The sequence below is a fragment of the Ammodytes marinus genome (genome assembly GCF_949987685.1).
Source record: "Ammodytes marinus genome assembly, chromosome: 17".
In the NCBI taxonomy this organism is placed as follows: Eukaryota; Metazoa; Chordata; class Actinopteri; order Uranoscopiformes; family Ammodytidae; genus Ammodytes; species Ammodytes marinus.
The window spans coordinates 21751602-21770149 of record NC_137221.1 but is presented as its reverse complement, the minus strand read 5'-3'; the positions used below and the strand labels follow the sequence as shown (position 1 = coordinate 21770149).

The 18548-nt window shown below is 42.0% G+C and overlaps 1 protein-coding gene across 3 annotated transcripts; it reads right to left on the bottom strand.

The window, feature by feature from the left end:
• Nucleotides 1–131: 131 nt before the first annotated feature.
• Nucleotides 132–18511, bottom strand: smad10a (SMAD family member 10a). 3 transcript variants are annotated; one of them, XM_080045639.1, is made up of 13 exons: nt 18227–18511; nt 15206–15281; nt 10239–10482; nt 8861–9035; nt 8729–8752; nt 8285–8476; nt 5779–6006; nt 5418–5510; nt 4901–4954; nt 4609–4792; nt 3914–4082; nt 3616–3754; nt 132–2721 (listed from the first exon to the last, which is right to left on the bottom strand). In XM_080045639.1, the coding sequence occupies exons 1-13, from the start codon at nt 18228–18230 to the stop codon at nt 2510–2512; spliced, it is 1794 nt and encodes a 597-aa protein (XP_079901765.1). In that variant the 5' UTR covers nt 18231–18511; the 3' UTR covers nt 132–2509. The 3 variants fall into 3 exon arrangements, with proteins under 3 accessions (XP_079901765.1, XP_079901767.1, XP_079901766.1); XM_080045641.1 differs by having other exon boundaries at nt 5418–5507; XM_080045640.1 differs by having other exon boundaries at nt 10239–10479.
• Nucleotides 18512–18548: the final 37 nt, after the last annotated feature.

The window sequence follows — 18548 nt, the reverse complement described above, 5'->3', positions numbered from 1 at the left end:
GATTGTGCTGTTAACATGAAAAAAAGAAAACCAATAAATATATTTTTTATTTAAAACTGAGGAACATCCTGAAACGTATTGGAACTCTAAAACTACATGAACTTGTTCTTTTCACACATTTTTATTTTGTTGTATATTTCATATCATGTACAGTTATATGTATTTTATGAGGAATCTCGGCTTTCTCCGATAACTCTCATGTTGTCAGCTGAAATGAAAATGTCAACATTTCCCATCATTCCTCCAAGAGAAAGAGTCACTTGTATCTAAAAAAAAAAATGACCTGTAATTTAATCGAATCTGTTATATGAGTAGAAGTGTCTCTCCTTGACTTTTTCCCACTCTTAATGTTAAGATAAGACACTGTTATTATGGCCCCAAATGGCATTTCAATGGGTTAATGTCTAGAGCATTATCAGCTCCATTTTCATTTCAAATGAGTGTTCACAGAAAAAAGAGGAGACAGGAAGCCATTTTCTATATTTTTGGGCACATTCACACTTGGCCCAGTTGATCCGTACCGTGCTTAAGCGTGATTGCCCCCCTCCCTCATCCCCAGCTGGCCAGGCCCGGCCTGCACACTCACACTGCTCCTAAAGATCTGGTCCAAGGCACCATTGCTGCTTTGCTTATACGCCTTATTTGTAATACGACAAACACATTTGATGGGAGTCGTCACGATGCAAATTTTTTCGTTTGTTAAATGCGCACGTTTGGGGTTGGGTTTCAGTGCGTTGCATCATATTGTTTTTGAATATTTTTATCCGGACAAATTTGGGGCAAACATTCCACATCAGACCAACGCAAACCCGGTGTCATTTTTTAAAATAGCAGTTGCAAGTAAATAGACGTCAGGTCCGCCGCCGTCTATGCTCGTGCTCGTACATGAGCATCCGTACCGTGCTGAAGCTCACCTCTTCCACCCGGGCCAGGGAAGTGTACCGTAGGCGTAGCTTAGGCATGGAACGGAGCACTCACATTGGTCAAACCAACTAGACTTTATTGCCTAGTGTGAGTGCACCCTTACTACCCAGATTGAGCAGGCCACTGATTTCAACCTGTTCTCTCATCCTGGCCAAACACATGTAGGACCTGTAGGAAACAAGCCAGAGGTCAAATGGACTGTGAGAAATGATATCCTAAAAGCGGCCAGAACAGAGAGGCACTGGTGACAATGACAGTACAAACAGTCAGGTTATTGTTTCTGCTAGTTTTCCCATTGGAACTGACTATAACCCTCTTTCTGCTTATCACACATCAGTCACCTTCACCCACATTACAGCATGGTATACAACACACAAAGCTTACTAAATCGGGTGATGGATCCTATCAAGAGGGCTTCATTGTTGGCACTTTGCTTTGTTTTTAATAGTGCTTTTTTCTGGTGCCCAGCACAGATGAACTGATTCCTGTCAGTGAATGAAGAAAGCGTGTGTGGTTAATAGGAGGAACACTAAACTGTGACTGTTGCGCTGTAGTTATGAGGTATTCTGGCTTCTGGTGAGCGACACCAACCATTTTGGTTCCATACAGGGCAGCACTGTTTCATTACAAAGAACAACAACAATACTTTTTTAAAGCTCAATGTTTCTTTTGGCTTTTTTTTAAGTCTTTTGGTACAAAAATAATATAGCTTGAGCCGAGCGTAATAAGAGGTCTAACCAGCTATCGATGCTAACAGTTTTAGTTGATATTCAACATACAGTGAAGAGCACAGTACAAGCACAGAGATGACATAACACTGGTTTTCCTTAAAGCCATACTTCTACATGAGTTCTGTAGTTGATAAGACATAAAGAGCACTGTAACACTGTCTTCCACTGACTAATAGCAGGTATGCACTCATCTATCAGGAGTGTTTGTGACTCCTGGGTGACGTGAACCATGCATGACTTTTTGTTTTACATGTCTGTTTGTATGCCTTGTAATGAATGTGCAGAAAGGCTCCTACAATGAGAAGAAATCCAAATTGCATATGAGGAAACTGGATTTCTGAAACACATCCCTGGGTTTCTACAGTGCATACAAATGTCTTTAGTACAGAGACACATTGGTCAGAACACAGGCTCAAAATGTCAACCATCAGAGGTCCCAACTCCCTTGTGTTTTGAGTTTAGATTGTAGAGAGCAAAGCAATAGAAAAATACCAAGGACATCAGCACTTTTGTATCTGTGTGTCTACAGACGTTTTGGTTACAGGTTTTGCGTGTGCATGTGTGTGGGTGATTGTGTGTGTGTGTGTGTGTGTGTGTGTGTGTGTGTGTGTGTGTGTATGCCTCTGTTACAGCATGAGTGATGTGTGCATTGATTGTTACAAGCATAATGTGTGGTTGGTCATTTAGGGTTTCTTTCGGTGGATTTCTAAATGGATTTACTTAGTGTATCAATTAGAGAGTGTATTTGGCCTGAAGCAACAACAAAAAAACTATCCCCCAACCCGTGTGTCTGTGGGCCCACATTGGTAGAGTAATCCAGACTGTAATTGATTGGATGTAGATTGTTGGTTCCTTCAGTTGGCGGGCCCTGGGTCTGCTAAAGGCATAGTGTGCAGCACCTCATCCAGGAGCTGCAGGGCGCGGTGCAGGTGGACCTCCACCCAGCAGGGCGTGTGTTTGATGCTCTGTCGGGGGTAGTCCGGCCCCCAGCCCTTCACGAAGCTCAGCCGCAGGATACACAGTCTCCTCAGGTCGTCCACACCGATACCAGCCGCTGCAGACAGACCTGAGAGAAGGGGCCACGCACAAAGCACAAACATCACATGGGGCTCAATATCTTCTTCATTTTTATACTTATGCTTTATTTTTTCCCAAAATTATTTTCCAATTTCCAATTTATACATCCAAATATACAATTCATCGCAAGGAGAAATCATAATCCACCTTTTCAACCTAACAAACAACAACCCATAAAGTAAAATAAGTACATAAATACAATAAATAAAACACACATGGGGCTCAGTATCAAGGTAAGTTAATTCAGATTTAACCACTGACTCAATGTTAATGTTACTGTAGGCATGATCGGTAGCTTCTTAGGAGCTTTACCTTCTTTAAAGGTTGACTATGCAATATTTTCATAAAAAAATAAAATCATAGAGTCACACAAAAGTAGTCCGACTTAAGGATCACTTCTGCCTCACTAGAATGTGTGGTGGTGTGTTTATCTGCACAGTCCCCCCCCCCCCCCCCTTTGGCTGTATTTTGCTATGTTTTGGTTTATTTTGCTCCGTAGGGACGTTTCTAAGCGTCAATAAATTGAGCAGTGCACATGGAGAGTGTTTAACCCTCAACCAATAACCATGGTGCTGCACGCTGAAGGCGAATCACTAGACACTCGTCAAGCTCTCCCACAGCAGGGCACAGAGCAGCAGTCTCTCCCCGCTTCCTTGACTGGGGTTAGCTTTGGTAAGCTCCGTGGCTAACACACTGATATAATAAAATAAAATAAATAAATAAAATAAATAAATAAATAAACTGATTTGATTTGATATGTACTGTATGAAGTGTCCTCCATCCGGCAAATTTCCGCCAAAGTGTCGGAGGTGCCTGCTCGCGCGTAGTATATGTTGCATTTGAAAAGCTGGTTTCTGTTACTGTTGACAGATGACTAACTTACTGACTGCAGGTGCGATCCCTCCCACGCTGCCCGGCCCAGGGATGTTTCCAGCCACAGCAGCAGCCTGAGCAGCAGCAGCAGCCTGGGCCGTGGCCGCCTGCTGCTGCATCTGTCTGTGACACTGACGCAGGTCAAACACCTGACCGACACAAACACAGTCAAACGTGAACACACTTGTATGTATTATTGTTCCAGTTCATTCTGTTCCCTGGTCACAGCTAACAATGGCTCATTTCAACTGTAGATGTGATGTATTTGTTTGTTTACCACACTGTTAGGAAAACAGTTGGATTCAGACCTTGATGTAGGCTCCGGGGTAGATCTTGTGCACGGCGTCCCCTGGAGCCCTGCCCGCCTCCCTGTCCAGGTAGTAACTCTGTACAAAGACTGCGTGGTCGCTCATACAGCGCATCCACACATCGCCCTCACCACGACACTCCAGCTGCACACCTTTACCTATGTGTAATCTGAAACACACACAGGACAACACAGCAGGACAAATAAGGGCTTGTTCTCTTTTTGATTGTAAAAAAACAATGTAAACAATTGTAAATGGGTGGCAGGATGGCCTAGAGGAAGGAGGGGCCGACCAGTAACCATGAAGTCGCTGGTTCGGTCCCTGGCACCGGACAGGAGGGTGTTAGCAGTAAAACTAGTAGTAGCTGGTATTACATGTACAGTGCCCCACCATTCCTACCATTGTGTCCTTCAGTAAGGCACTTAACCCCAAACTGCTCCAGGGGCGCTGTACTAAGGCTGACCCCTGCCCTCTGACCCCATCTGAAGTGTGGGTAACTTGAGAGGGGATATGCGAAAATAATTGTATCCGATGTGCCTTGTGTAAATTGACAGATATAGAAACTTAACTAAATAGGTTGTCTTTAACTACTTGACCTACTGTATAAGGCGCTTGACATAAAGCAGGACAGGACACTACATTTCTTAGTAATGTAAAAGAGACAACATGAAGAGCGTTAGTCCTCCTCCACACACCTGGCTCTCTCGCTGGCGTCCGTGCGGTGGACGTTACTCAGCTGGCCGAGGCAGAAGCGGTCGCCTCCTGACGGGTCCACGTAACCATCCACCGTCACTATGGGGCAGCTGGAGGGCACCTTGAACATCTCACCCACCTGAACGTCCATCTCAAAGTAGGAGATAGAGCACCAGAACTCTGGTCCTGTAATCAACACAGTCAAACAGAGCGCTAGGTCACATCTGTCAGTGAAAGGCTTAATGTATTCTATGTGAAACATTCAGTTCAGATAAGTAGTGACAATCATCTAACCTGGATGATTGGATACAGACGGAGGGAAAGAAGTTGAGCCGTGATGCTGAGACCCTGAAAAAGCACAATGTATGAGAAGATCATTTACCAAGCTGGTAACTGACGCAGGAAATCTGGGCTATCTGGCGATAATTCTTTGTGTGTGTTCTTGTGTAAATTTACATAAATCTCTTAAACTGAGACACTTAATTCAGAAGTCTTATTAAAAACCCCAAACTACTGCCAAATCAAATTTGATACTAGCAGTGGGACGCCCCATCAACTTCAGAAATGTTTTAAATCCTACAATGTGTCTTTAAACTGCAATGTGAGCAGTCTTACTCTAACAGGTAACTGATACTAAGACAAGTTAACTGCTAGACCATACCGATATAGTAGAATGAAACAATTGTTAGCAATGCAGCACATTGGTGAATGGTGTGATGTGTTACTCTAGAACTTTATTAGTGAGCAACACGTCAATATACTTTGTGCTTTGTGAAATTTGTGTCCACACAAATAAGTAATCCAGTCTTACAGTGGTGGTTTTGGTGATGTTGTTGGTGAGCACGGCCGTTCTGCTGGGGTCCTATGGGGGTGTAGGAGGCTGTGCTGCTGCCTGTCCACACTGCTGAATTAAAGGGGAAGTAACAAACGATCAGTGATGGCCAAGTACAATCAATGTACAGTGAAACAATTTACAATGTCCCTCTCTCCCTCACTAAATAACTGCTCGTTTTGTAACCCCATTGAAACACACAAAACATTTGGCATTTTCTATACAGGAAAAAAGTAAAGCCTCCTCCATGTGTGGTTGTGTTCAATAGTTGGTTGCCACTCAGTCAGCTATGGCATGTACCGATTTCTAAATAATACTTTTATTGAGAGTGTATACTGACTGTGGAAGGCGGCCTTATTGCTGCTGTATCCATTCTGTACGTGCGGGTGAGAGGGCGGTAGCGGGGGCTGTGAGCTCTGCTGGGCAGCCTGTCCCTGAGCAGGGGGCTGGGTGGGGCTGGGTGGTGGTGGTCCCGGGGTCATGACCGGAGCCTGTGGAGAGGCAGTCTGGAGGCGGCCGTCACCTAGCCCGCCCCCCTGGAGTGGTAACATGGTGCCTGAGCCCGACACTGGTGAAGACAACAAACGGGAACAGTGGCTTTCATTATCTTAACTTGTTTTTGTTTTTTTTATATTATTACAAAGAACATGAACACACAACTAAAGGCAAAATAAAATAAACAACTAACGTGGCGTACTCTACTTAACAGGTTTCTAAGGACATTGTTTGAATTAAAAGGTAAATGTTAAGCAAAAAATTAAAAGTCAAAAAGGTGTCATGAAGGTCACTTCAGCGCTGCTCCAAAGTCCAGGAAAGGCTGCCATATCTGTTCAAACTAAAACAGATTTTCTCCATATATACAAGAGAACTCCATGAGCATTTGACTTGGTTTTGAGAGCCCTGTAAGAGCCTGAACTGTAACAATTTTTAATAATACCATAAATGTAATAACTGATCCATAATGCAACTTATGACATTTTGTGTCACTTATTACATTATGGAAAAATATTCAGCTAATTATTTTGTCCCAAAGGCTTTTTCTTGTTGTATTCTGATTGTGTTTTTGATTTTATTGTTAGTGTGTATGTGTCTTAAAATTAAATTAACCAAAAAAGTATATGTATAAAAAAAGAATGGCCAGCATCAGCCCTAAGAAGCAATGAGCAATGAGTAGGGGTTGACACTAACGGTTGCCCGCTTTCCCGGGGCAAGTGAAAATAATGTTTGGGCAAGTTGATATTGCTTTTTGGTTGCCCGACAGGGCAAGTGGATTTTAGATGAGTTGTCAGTAGTCTAAGCTATTTGTTCATGTGTTTTAGAGTCTGCAAAACAATATTTTCCCCCGCTAACTCACACAAAATATATCGGCTATATTTGCAATTGAGCAGCTGCGCGCGGCAGCCAGCAGCATCACGGTCTCACACACACACACACACACAACAGCCTGTGTGCGCGCAGTTTCGCTGTCTACGTTCCGAAAGCCGGCTCTATTAGGCTAAGGACCTGGTTCCCCTATTCAAAACCCAGAAATCAATAACGTTTGAGCTTATCGATACCGCTATGGAGTCTAGTAGGTCACATGATGTAGCCTAATTTTAAATATCGAGTAGAGTCGGGTCATCTTCAACTAATTAGGCCTACTTCAGCGTATAATTCCATCACTGGTCTGCATCATAGACTGTAAAAGTGTTGTACCTTCGACTGTCTTGAAGAAACTCCTTCAACCCGCTTCAACTCCGTCTCAAAAAAAATAAATCCGTCCGCTGAGCCGCTGCAGACGGGCTCGACACCGTCTCATCATTCATTCAAAGCAGAGGTGATCATCAAACGCAAACGAGAGACTGTGTAGTCCCGCAGTTACATTTTTTATAGTTTTTAAATCCATATTAAAATCTGCAGGATAAGAACTAGTTGGCTTTAAAAAATATCGCAAATGGTTCAAATGTGATGTGTTCAGGTCGGCTCAGCAAAATGATTATTAGGCACAGGTCAATAAAATGACATCATGATGTGTTCAAATGTAACATCAAGAAAAAAAGATTTTTTTGTTTTTCGCGAGAAGCTTGAATAATACAGTTTGGGTGAAAAACTTGTTTCCCCATCAATATAAAATAAATAGTATAGGCCTAAATATGGAATTATGACCTGTTTAAAGTCCTATCCTTGGCTCTTCTAATCTTGTAAGCAATTAAAGCAATAATACCAGTTCTCTTTTAACAAAATAATAGAAAAGTATCGATAAAGATTTGGATTGTGGAGTCTTTATAATGGTATCAATATGAATAGAAATTAATGATCCCCCTCCCTACTTACAGTATAACTGGGCAATAGCTTTAACATGGTGGACTTTAATAATTTTATGGCAGACGATCGCTTTTTGGCACAATGTAACCGTTTTAAATAAGTAAAATAAGTTAAATTTTTCTGAACACATTTGTGTGGAAGCTAACATTCAGCTTGACTCTGAGCTAGACTGAGTTTTCTGAGACCCCCAAAACCAGGCCAGGTGCAGGGCAAAAAGAGGCCCTTTTACGATGCTGCAGCAGGACCAAGCACTTGGTGTAGTGTGATGTCATGATATCTAGGCTTATATGTATTGTTGTTGGTCAGGATGAGACAAGTAAGCAGTGTTTGCATTTAAGAGATACTGTTTGCTAAAATGTATAATTCAATTAGCCAGTATATATCATTGTTTAACAGTTTTTTTGTTTTGTTTTTGGGCAAGTCAACACGACATTCGGGCAAGTAAAACATTACCTGTACTTGCCCTATGGGCAAGTGCTTTTGAAACCTTAGTGTCAACCCTTCACTAATAAATAGGTAGCAGAGATAATGAGGGAGCTAACCTTTGGGCGAGACAGGCAGGTTAGTGTATCTGGTGAGAGGTGGCGGTCCGTGGGGCTCTGCAGACATGGGCTGGCCGTAGTGGTCAGGTGGAGGCAGTTTGAGGGCCACCTGCTGGTCAGACAGGGGCATGCCAGGCGGGAGCTCCATCTGGATACAGTCATGGATGTATTCCTCTTTGATCAGCCCTGGAGCTGTTAGGGGAGGACAGATGTTAGCTCCAATGCAGTGGTAGAAAGTGACTATGTTCATTTACCTACAGTACTGAAAGTAGCTACGAGGAACTTTAAAATGTTTCTGAAACAGTCAGTAACAGTAACACATGCTATGACTGCATTACAATTGTTGACTTGATACAAATGCTTGCGTGTGGCAACCAAGAAATGGAAAGGGTTCCATTCTATGTTTTATAAATCAGTGCTGTGTTGCTGTGAAATGCAACTTACCTGTATTCTGTAGGCTAAGGCCAACTGCCAGAGAAAAGACAGAACACATCACCAAATGAAAAACATGAGCAAAGATATCATATTGATAAATGAAGCATTAATACTGCTATAGTCACTTCTAAAAGGACCTACCGATGCCCGGCGACACAACCCTCTCATAATGGTAGGGGTTGACGCACACGTTGTCATACTTGAGGTCAAAGGCGTACTGGCAGAACTTGACGTGCTTGAGTTCATTCTTGTGGAGGTCGGGCCAGCGCCACAGCCGCGCGTAGATGACATGAGGGAAACCTTTCCTCCCTGCCACCTGTAGGAGACAAACACAGAATCATTACAACAGCTCCTAAACCCCTCTCCGCCATGCTCACTCAATCTACTACATTATGTGTGTATTTGCAACTTAAAAACAAAAATAAAAATCTAGATGTTGGATAATACCAGTGTTAAAATCTGGATTTCAATTTTACAACATCTTAGTGTCCACATTTTTTTACTGACCAGATTGTGGATCCAGCCTTTTTTCATTTTATGAATCGAAAAAAGGATAGTTCTTAATAATGCATTTTCTGTATGTTTTTTTTAGAACAAAATGTATGACAAATCAAATCAGACAATTAACCAATCCTTCTGTAATAACCTTCAGAATAGTGCTAATAATGATTATGGAAAGTTTAGTTGATGAAATTGCTTTATATGTTGATTTTTGGTTCAGAGTACTGAACAAAACTAATGTTGAGATAATGGCCGTTAAAGATGACTGTAAAGGAGAAATATACAAACATAAACAGACAGATAGGTTTAGTCAAATAAACACCTAACTGTACGTACACATTGGACCTTGGATTTATGCTGGTATGAAAGAAGATATGTTATGGAAGCTAAATAGACAAAAACCCTTAAATTGACCAGTGGTTGAAAAAACTATTAAACGTTAAAGTCCCTTGATACATTTCAGACGATGGCACATTGTGGTCAGTCTCAAGCTGAGCCTAATAATACAACTTTTTTTTCGTCAGACGTCCCTGAATTGTGTTGCCGGAGCTCCTGTGGGTTGACTGACTGACTTGTATTCAATCGGGGTTAAACACTGGGGTTAGGCACTGTCCATGGTGCTGAACTACAGGCCTGTCCAGACCAGCTCAAATAGCTTCAAACAGACAATATAATACTACATTCACAAATATCATCACAAGAGAGTCAGCTGCTAATCACAACTAAACTACAACCTGATAAGACTCAGAAAAGGGGGCACATTTCCTGTATAGCAGTCTCACTATCTACAATGAACAGTTAAAAGTGTCATCCTTGTAAACATTACTTAGTTGCTGATACTTTTATATAGTTTCTTCTATTTAATGGCTTATTTAATTGTTTGTGGTTTATTCTCATGTGAATATTTGAATGCAAATTCACAAGAGAAAACTCTTGAGAGATTAATTTGGATAAATCAAGTGCAACCAGTGCAGGCATTGGAAGCCTTATGGGACTGTTAGACTGTGTAGGGTCTGACCTGCAGCCGGCCGTCCAGCGTCCTCTGGATGGTGACACACTTGCTGGGATGGACCCCGTTGGTGGTGATGGCGGTGATGAGCGAGTCCAGCTCGTCCTTCTTCTCCTTCAGCTTCTTGACCAGGCTCTCGATGGCTCTCTTGGCAAAGCCCTCGTTCTCTCCGCCCTGCCGGTGGCACATCAGGCTGTGGACGATGCTCAGGCACGCGTCGTTACTGCTGGGAGGATTCACCGACATGATGCTGCTGAGGTCAAAGGACACACAGGTTCTTATGCTTTAAAAAGTTCCCAAAATTCCCCTGGTCGTGGTTTTTCAACATTAACATGGGTCCCCTGGTGTGACTAGATGACTCCCAAAGTAGGAGAAAAAAAACATACCTCTCTCTTCTTTTCCACCTCCACTTTTCTGAAAGCCCTGTGTTCAAAATGTTATCTCCCCGTATGACATCATGAGGGGACAAGCCACCTCCCCCCATCACCAACCTAACTTAACACAACCTCCACCTGCGGTAAGCCATAACCCCAGATCCACTTCAATCTAACTGGCAGTTAGATTCAAACCAGCAGTTAGATTCAGGGCCAATCAGAGCAGACTGGGTTTTAATGGAAGGCGGGGCTTAAAGAGACAGGCGTTTCAGACAGAACAGATTCAACAATGGCACTGTGAGAAATGTAAAGGTTATTTTGGACAATACACCATGAAAACAGTTTCTAGTAGAAACCCAGAACACCATTTTGAACCTGAAAATTAGCATTATATATGAAGGAACCTTTTATATACTATCTATGGAAGGAACACATATTGTCCAAGTGACAAACACCATTCCCTGGATGGGAATCTCATTTGCTGCTTGACTGTGTGATGAAGGGAAGAATGTCCCTGGTGTGAGCCCAGTTATCTCACCTTACACACTCATTCATCTATGTATGATGTACAGTGTTGGGAATAACGCCGTTTAAAATAACGGCGTAAGGTAACGCCGTTCTTTTTTCAGTAACGGGGTAATCTAACTAATTACTTTTTCCGTCGTTACAACGCCGTTATCGTTACTGAACATTAAATTTGGTGCGTTACTATGAATTGATTGAATAAACTGTGTAATCCGAACGCACCCCTGGCTCCATACTACACAAACTGCTAGTGAGGAGACCGGTGTGTTTTAAGTTGTGTTTTATTCAGTGTGGATGACATTATAACTGTCAGTTAGCGCCGTCACGTCAGTCAGCCGGAGCGCCTGTTTAGTGAAGTTTCTTTTTCTTTCTCTCTCTGTTGTGTGAGCGTGCACATTGCCGCAGTAACCACCTACCAATCCACGGTTGAAACGTGCTCTCCCTGAGTTTGTTTGCATCGCCCTTGTGAGTATTGCTATTGTTCTTTTCCTGGGATCTGTATGCTGCTGTGCATGTTAAAGAAGGAAATACATAGGATAAATCCTTATTCCTCCTCTCATCGTCTCATGCTTCATAGTCTGACGTGTTTGGCCTTAGTGTTTTAGCCGACACCCCTGAAGTGAATCCAGTGATATAGCAGATCAGCACGGTACATTCAGCAGTTTCCTCTACTACTTTTGTTGAGAACAAAATACTTGAAGTGCAGGATAAACCTCTTGCTGTTTGTTGATGTGCAATTAGGTCTGTCCCCGACTCGGAATTGTCTCAGTCGAATCGGATCTGCCTGTTCAAACCAGAGATTCGACTATTCGTGATACTATTTGTCAATCAGAAAAGTGCATTGGAGTGAGATCTTTGACCAACCGTCAACCCGAAAACAGTTGAAAACAGACTTCAAGACAGAGCTTAAAATAAACAATCTCCAGGTTGGATATATTTTTTAAAAATCAGTTTACGAGTGAACCGGGGATTAGGAGCACAGCTGAAGCGCGAGCGTACCCGAGCCTCGACGAGCCCGTGAGAGAGAAACAACACAGAGCCGGTGACGGCTGCAGAGAATGGTGATTCGCACGAGTAAAAAAGACGAGATGCTTGCGGTCTACAGGGGCTTAACTGTTTCCAAGGCGACCTATCTTTATTACAGCACATAGCAGAGCAGAATCAATAGGCATATATGGTGCGCAATTTGCACAGCGCAAACATACATCTGCTTTGGTTTTTTCTTATGCCATTTCCTCTTTAGTTTTCACCACTCTTCTTCTATGGCGTTTGACCTGACGTGACACATTACCGCCACCTATTGCCCTGGCATGATAACGTCAGTGTTTTGCTCTTATTTTCTCTTTTATTATAACTAGTGCAGTGCCCGTAGGAAGCAGGTAAACAAAGAAACATATTAGACAGTACATTTGGCTGCTATCATTGATGGCTAATTTTACACTGTTAAAGGTTATTATCAGTAATTTACTTTGTAGAAGTTGGCTATAGAGTAGGGCAACATTCCTTAGTGTATTGTGTAAAGATAACCACAAAGTAATTCCATGTGATTTGTTAAGTGAAATGAAACAGAAAATGTGTAAATTAATTAAGTGTTGAATCCTAAAGAAGAATCGAGCTGTACAGGTGTTACCTATACAATCTGATATTATGGTACCTTGCAAACTGCCATCCATACTGCGCAATGCACTCAAACTTACAATGAGTTGCCTATATAGTAAATGGCTGCACTGTGTATAAAAGGAGGCTATGCTGCACGCCATGACAACATGGTCAACCCCATTACCATTACTGTTAGGTATTTGAAAGATAAGACAGAGTTTGGATAACTGTCAATTAACGTTACTGTCAGTAGCAGTCAGCTGTGTGTGTGTGTGTGTGTGTGTGTGTGGGGGGGGACTTGTGTCCGCGCGCGGGCGTCCGCATCCGAGACCGTGCTGTCAATTAACGTTAACGTGTCAGTAGCAGGCAGCAGTGTGTGTGTGTGTTTGTGGGGGGGGGGCGGACTCGTGTGCGCGCACGCGCGCTCAGTGTGTGGGAGCGGACTTGTGTGTGTGCGCGCGGTCGCGCTCGGGCTTTCAGTTTAGATTTTAAACGGACATAAAACATTTTGTGGAAGCATCCGAGACCGTGCTGTATTATTACAGTGAAAATAGCGTGAAGTGCAGTCTTTACCACTAAAGCGGACAGGTGGAGCAGATGAGGAGTTGATAAGGAGTTGTTGAGGAAGTAAGGCTGTGTCGGTCTGCTGTGTGTGTGTGTGTGTGTGTGTGTGTGTGTGTGTGTGTGTGTGTGTGTGTGTGTGTGTCCCGCTCGTCAGAGGGAGGCGGGGTTTAGTCGTCTCTGTGCACAGTCTTTACCACTAAAGCGGACAGGTGGAGCAGATGAGGAGTTGATGAGGAGATGTTGAGGAAGTAAGGCTGTGTCGGTCTGCTGTGTGTGTGTGTGTGTGTGTGTGTGTGTGTGTGTGTGTGTGTGTGTGTGTGTGTGTGTGTGTGTGTGTGTGTGTCGCTCGTCAGAGGGAGGCGGGGTTTAGTCGGCTCTGTGCGCACGTAAGCTACTATTCGCCAGCATGATATAAATATGATAACTTCTACAACTTCAAAATAAAGGATGAAGGATGAAGGATGCACACCTTCGTGCTGTGTTTAAGCAATATCCGGAAGCTCATGCCGATCTGACCAAAACTCAGAGAGATATGCGAGCCACAGACACACAGACACACACACAGACACACAGACACACACACACACAGACAGACGTTTCTTGCTTTATAGATAGATAGATAGATGTACACTGACTGAAAAACACAACACAATGATTCGACTTGAAGAATCTGCGTCGACTGCAGGGGTTCCCGACTGATGATTCGAATCATCGACTTTCAGAGGGCAGCCCTATGTGCAATAAATATTGAAGGTTATGTAGCCTACAAGTAGGCCTACCTGTCTGTTCTACTCATTTCAACTGACTTGTACCTTTTCTTTCGTGGGAATTGGTTCCCTTTTGATTGTCTAGGTCGCTGTATGAAGGCATTAAGTCCTTGGCCAAAACAAACTCAGCCATGTCAATCATTTGGTTCGTTTATGAGCTTTGTTTCAATCCTAGTATTGTAATACCACTTAGCAACCTTTGTCAGGGTCAAACAGCATAGGCAGGATTGACTTCTTCCTCTACTACTACTAAACTGAATTTCACGCAAATATGAACTACAAATAGAAAACATTTACTTTGGCTACTCCTTCCAAAGAAACACCGTAACTAGAACTTAATATATTTACAAAACTTTGGTCAGGTTTGACTAGGGCACGGTATGGAAGTTTGATCCTTTCTTGGCACCAAGTGAAATGCCTCCATAACATCTGCATGGAGCATGAAAAAATTGTGTGTCGTTCAATACCAGATTCCAATAGCTAAGGGGTTAATCTCATCACCGTCAGTGAGCCAATGAGCATGCAGCATTGCTTGATGTGCCAAGGTGTAAAAGTGCTGGTGATTGGCTGTGTGAAGGCATCAAGGAAAAATATTACACAGTATGCATCAGTGAGCCTTTCATACTGACTGCCGCCTTATCATTTTGCACTGAAAACTATTTGCACTTATTAATTGTTTCCATTTTGTTTCTTTTCTTTGTGTATTTGGTTGGAGCCGCAATGGCTCAGGAGATTGGCCATTTGTGCTATTTTGAAGGCAGTTAGTTCAATTTGAGTTTATTCAAAGTTTGATTTATTCATATTATGTAAAAAGGCCAGAGCTGAAGAAAGGGTTCAGAGAAAAGGTTTAGATTAAGATTGCACATTCTCTGCCATCTTGAAATTAGGCATGGGCTGATAACTGGTTTAAAAAAAGTCAGGGTTCCAAAACAGATATCATTTTCCATCATAGTCACTATAGTTATTACAGAAACTCATACTTCAAACATGAGCAAAGCAATGCAGTTGCACACGGTGTCAGTGTATAAGGCATACTAGACAGGAGGACACCCATTCATTTAGGAGGCAATGTGAGGGTATTATTACAGTCAGTAAGGGACTAGATTATTGCTATTACTCATACACAATGTGTTGCTGTCTTGCTTACCTGGTATTAAGTTGGTCAGCCAATGAGTGACCAGAAAGTTCACTGGCATCATGGTGGCCCAGCTCTGAGTCAGTCCCTGTTAAGCAGAGCGGGAGACCAGGAATTAGTGGATGCCATGTTAAGTGTGCAAATCCAACAGTTATTATTAGAGATAATCAGTGGTAGAAAAAGATTAAATCCCTCTCTCTATAGTAAAAGTAATACCACAGCAATACCCTGTTTAAAGTTAGAGCCGGGGGGAACTCAGGTGGCTCACTGGTGAAGTGAGTTTCAAGTCGGATATTCAACAGACATTCATCAGTGACGTCTTACTAGTTTCACCCGCAGTACACACAGCAACTGAACAGTTTAACACAACCACCTGACCACTGACTTACCGTCCAAAAAATACCATTACGTTAACACAAAACCGATTTCAATACCGAATCTGTAATACAAATATTTTCATAAAATAATAATAACTTCTTCTTTAATAGCTTCCAACGTTGTGTGACCCAGTGTCTCTAGTACCCATCAGCTCATATTGGACTAGGGCTGGGTATTGAAGTTCAATACTGTTTTGGCATCGACCAAAATGCCTCGATACCATCGAGTATCGAAAAATGGTGAGTATCAAAAAGTCACGTATCGAAAGATGACTTGCCGTTCAACATCAGTGAGCCAATCAGCATTCAGCATGATTTGCCAAGATCTAAAAGTGCTGGTGATTGGCTGCAGTGGCTTAGGAGATAGGGCATCTGTGGTAATCTTAAGGCAGTTACTACGATTTTAGTTTATCCAAAGTTTTATATATTGATATTTTGTATTAAAAAAAATGCCAATGAAAAAAACTTTTTACCATAATGTGTAATGTCATCTTGGGGGGGGGGGGGGGGGGCATGTATACCATGTCCTGTAGCGCACACTAATTGATAATATGTCATTTGTTTATATTTTACAAATATTTTCATAAAAAAGAATAACCTTTTCTTCAATAGCTTCCACGTTATGTGACCCAGTGTCTCCAAATTATTCCAGAAAATAGTACTTATATAGTAATACATTAGTACATTCATCTGTGCAGTGTGCACACCTTTATTTACATGAGTGGGGCTGACTTTTATTGTGTTATAAGGAACCTTATCCGGTGGACTACTATGAAGATGATCACAATTCACTTCATTTGGATGAAGTGACCATATTTATTTGAAGTGGACACAGTCATCAAATGAAGGAAAACCTGAAGAATGTAGAAACATACTTGAGTAAATTGGTGGTGTTGACTGCACTGTCTGCTCCATATATGTATATGCCCAGAAAAGAGCACAACAAAGAGTTGAATTATATTGATTTAGCCCTGGATCATCATTTCTTTCCCAGTGTGCTACTGTGTGCATTTCCTTTGGGCCGAACTCAGAGACAAGTGTTTGAAATCATTCATGGTTGCTGTTTTATTGAAAGGCCCGGGTCCTCATGTCAACCAGTACTTATGTCTACACCGGAGCAGGAGAATGCAAAGTTAGAACGACCCATAAAAATGACAACGGCCAGAATTTCCTTTTGATATTGTAGCTTCTAGAGGTGGAGCTCATTTGAACTTCTTCATATAGGCTGTTGTTGAACTTTTCTCTTTAGCAAATTATCAAATCATTGGTTTCAATCTTAATCTGCAAAGTGAAGCCTACTTCATCTAGAGCTCAAATAATAGTAACCAGTTCATTAACAGAAAATGAATCAAGGCTTTTTTTTAAGTCAATTAATTTATTACGTAGTTAACTCGTTTTAATTCATTTTAAACAAAACCTCAAATACGGACTGAATTCATCTTGTCAAAGGAGAATATTTATTGTTTATTTGTTTTATTTCGTTATTATATTTACTGTTCTTTTTTAGTTAACATTATCTCTGGACTGTTGCTCGCACAGAACAAGCTAACAAAGATGTCACCTCTCAGGTTTTTATTTTATTTTATATACAATTTTTCGTTATTTGCGTTCCTAACTAGGCTTAATAACACCTGCAACAGTAGAGGAGAAAAAAGTACTATATTAAGATCACATTAAATGTGGTAAAGCTCATAACATGGCAATGACTAGTCAGCTACTTCAAACCTGTAGGCTACAGTAGGCTACAGTAGGTAGGCTATAGTTACTATTATGGAGATTATAACAGCCTTACAAAGCCTGCATATCATATCTAAGCTTTCTCTACGTAAAATTGGCTACTAACATTTACATGATTTTGATCAAACACACTGTGTTGTGGGATCAGCATTTTGAATCAAAGGCTATAACCACAAGATGTCCAGCAGCATGCTATTTATGTAGCCTATTATAGCAAAATAACCCTACATGCTGACGATCACAGGTAAATGTTGCTGCATACACACATCCTCACCACACACACACACAGCTTCCATCCATGTCTACTCTCAAACATTCTGTTCATCATACAGAACAGGCCCCAACATCTTAAACCAAGGTGATACCACACTGCACATGAAAACTTCCGTCAATGTGATTTGTCAGGTAAACAGAGCCAAATGGACTCTTTCTGCCTATAGAACATCCTTCAGTTTTCCAGGCCATACATTCACACATCCTAATGTTGGTTCAACGTGCGTCACCAAGTCTCCTGTTGTCTCAACCATATGCAGTCTATATGGTCTCAACACACAGCTCAGTTAAAATATAGCCTACATAATAGCCTACATAGAAGTCACACAATTCATATTGTATGAGACTGCTTTAAGTTGAACGAATAGACAGGAATAGGAATAGGAACTATTGGGTGAAAAACAGGATACATAAAGGCTAGTAGCTACATAGTATCGGCCAGTGTGAACAGAAACACTGGAAGACGTAGACACAACAACTGCCATTTGTTGCGGGTAAAAAAAAAAAGCAGGTTACAGTAAGCAACAATTTAGCATGCTAATCTGACTGACTTGCCCCCTTACATTATCGGCTATCTGGTCTGGCTGAGATACCCGGCGAGAGCCCAGGAGAAGGAAAAGATTCCGATGAATTGTTTTCTACTTACACATCAGCCGGAGTGGAGCGAGGAACTTGGACAGAAAGGTCGCTGAGCTATCCGACAATTGCCCCTCAAGTGTTGCACTCGGATAGCTTTACGTGTGCTGCGCTCTATGTGTGTGGACCAGAGCTGGCATTTGTGTTTAATACCGCTTGTATTTTAACCCGTGTATTTCTGTGTGTGTGTGTGTGTGTGTGTGTTACAGGGGGACGTTGCAATAGAATTCCTGTAATGTATGTACGAGCTAATGTTTATTTCTCATGTGTTGTACTGCGCTAGCTTGATGTTCCTCGGTTTGTTTTATCCTTTTATCAGCCTCACTGTCTCC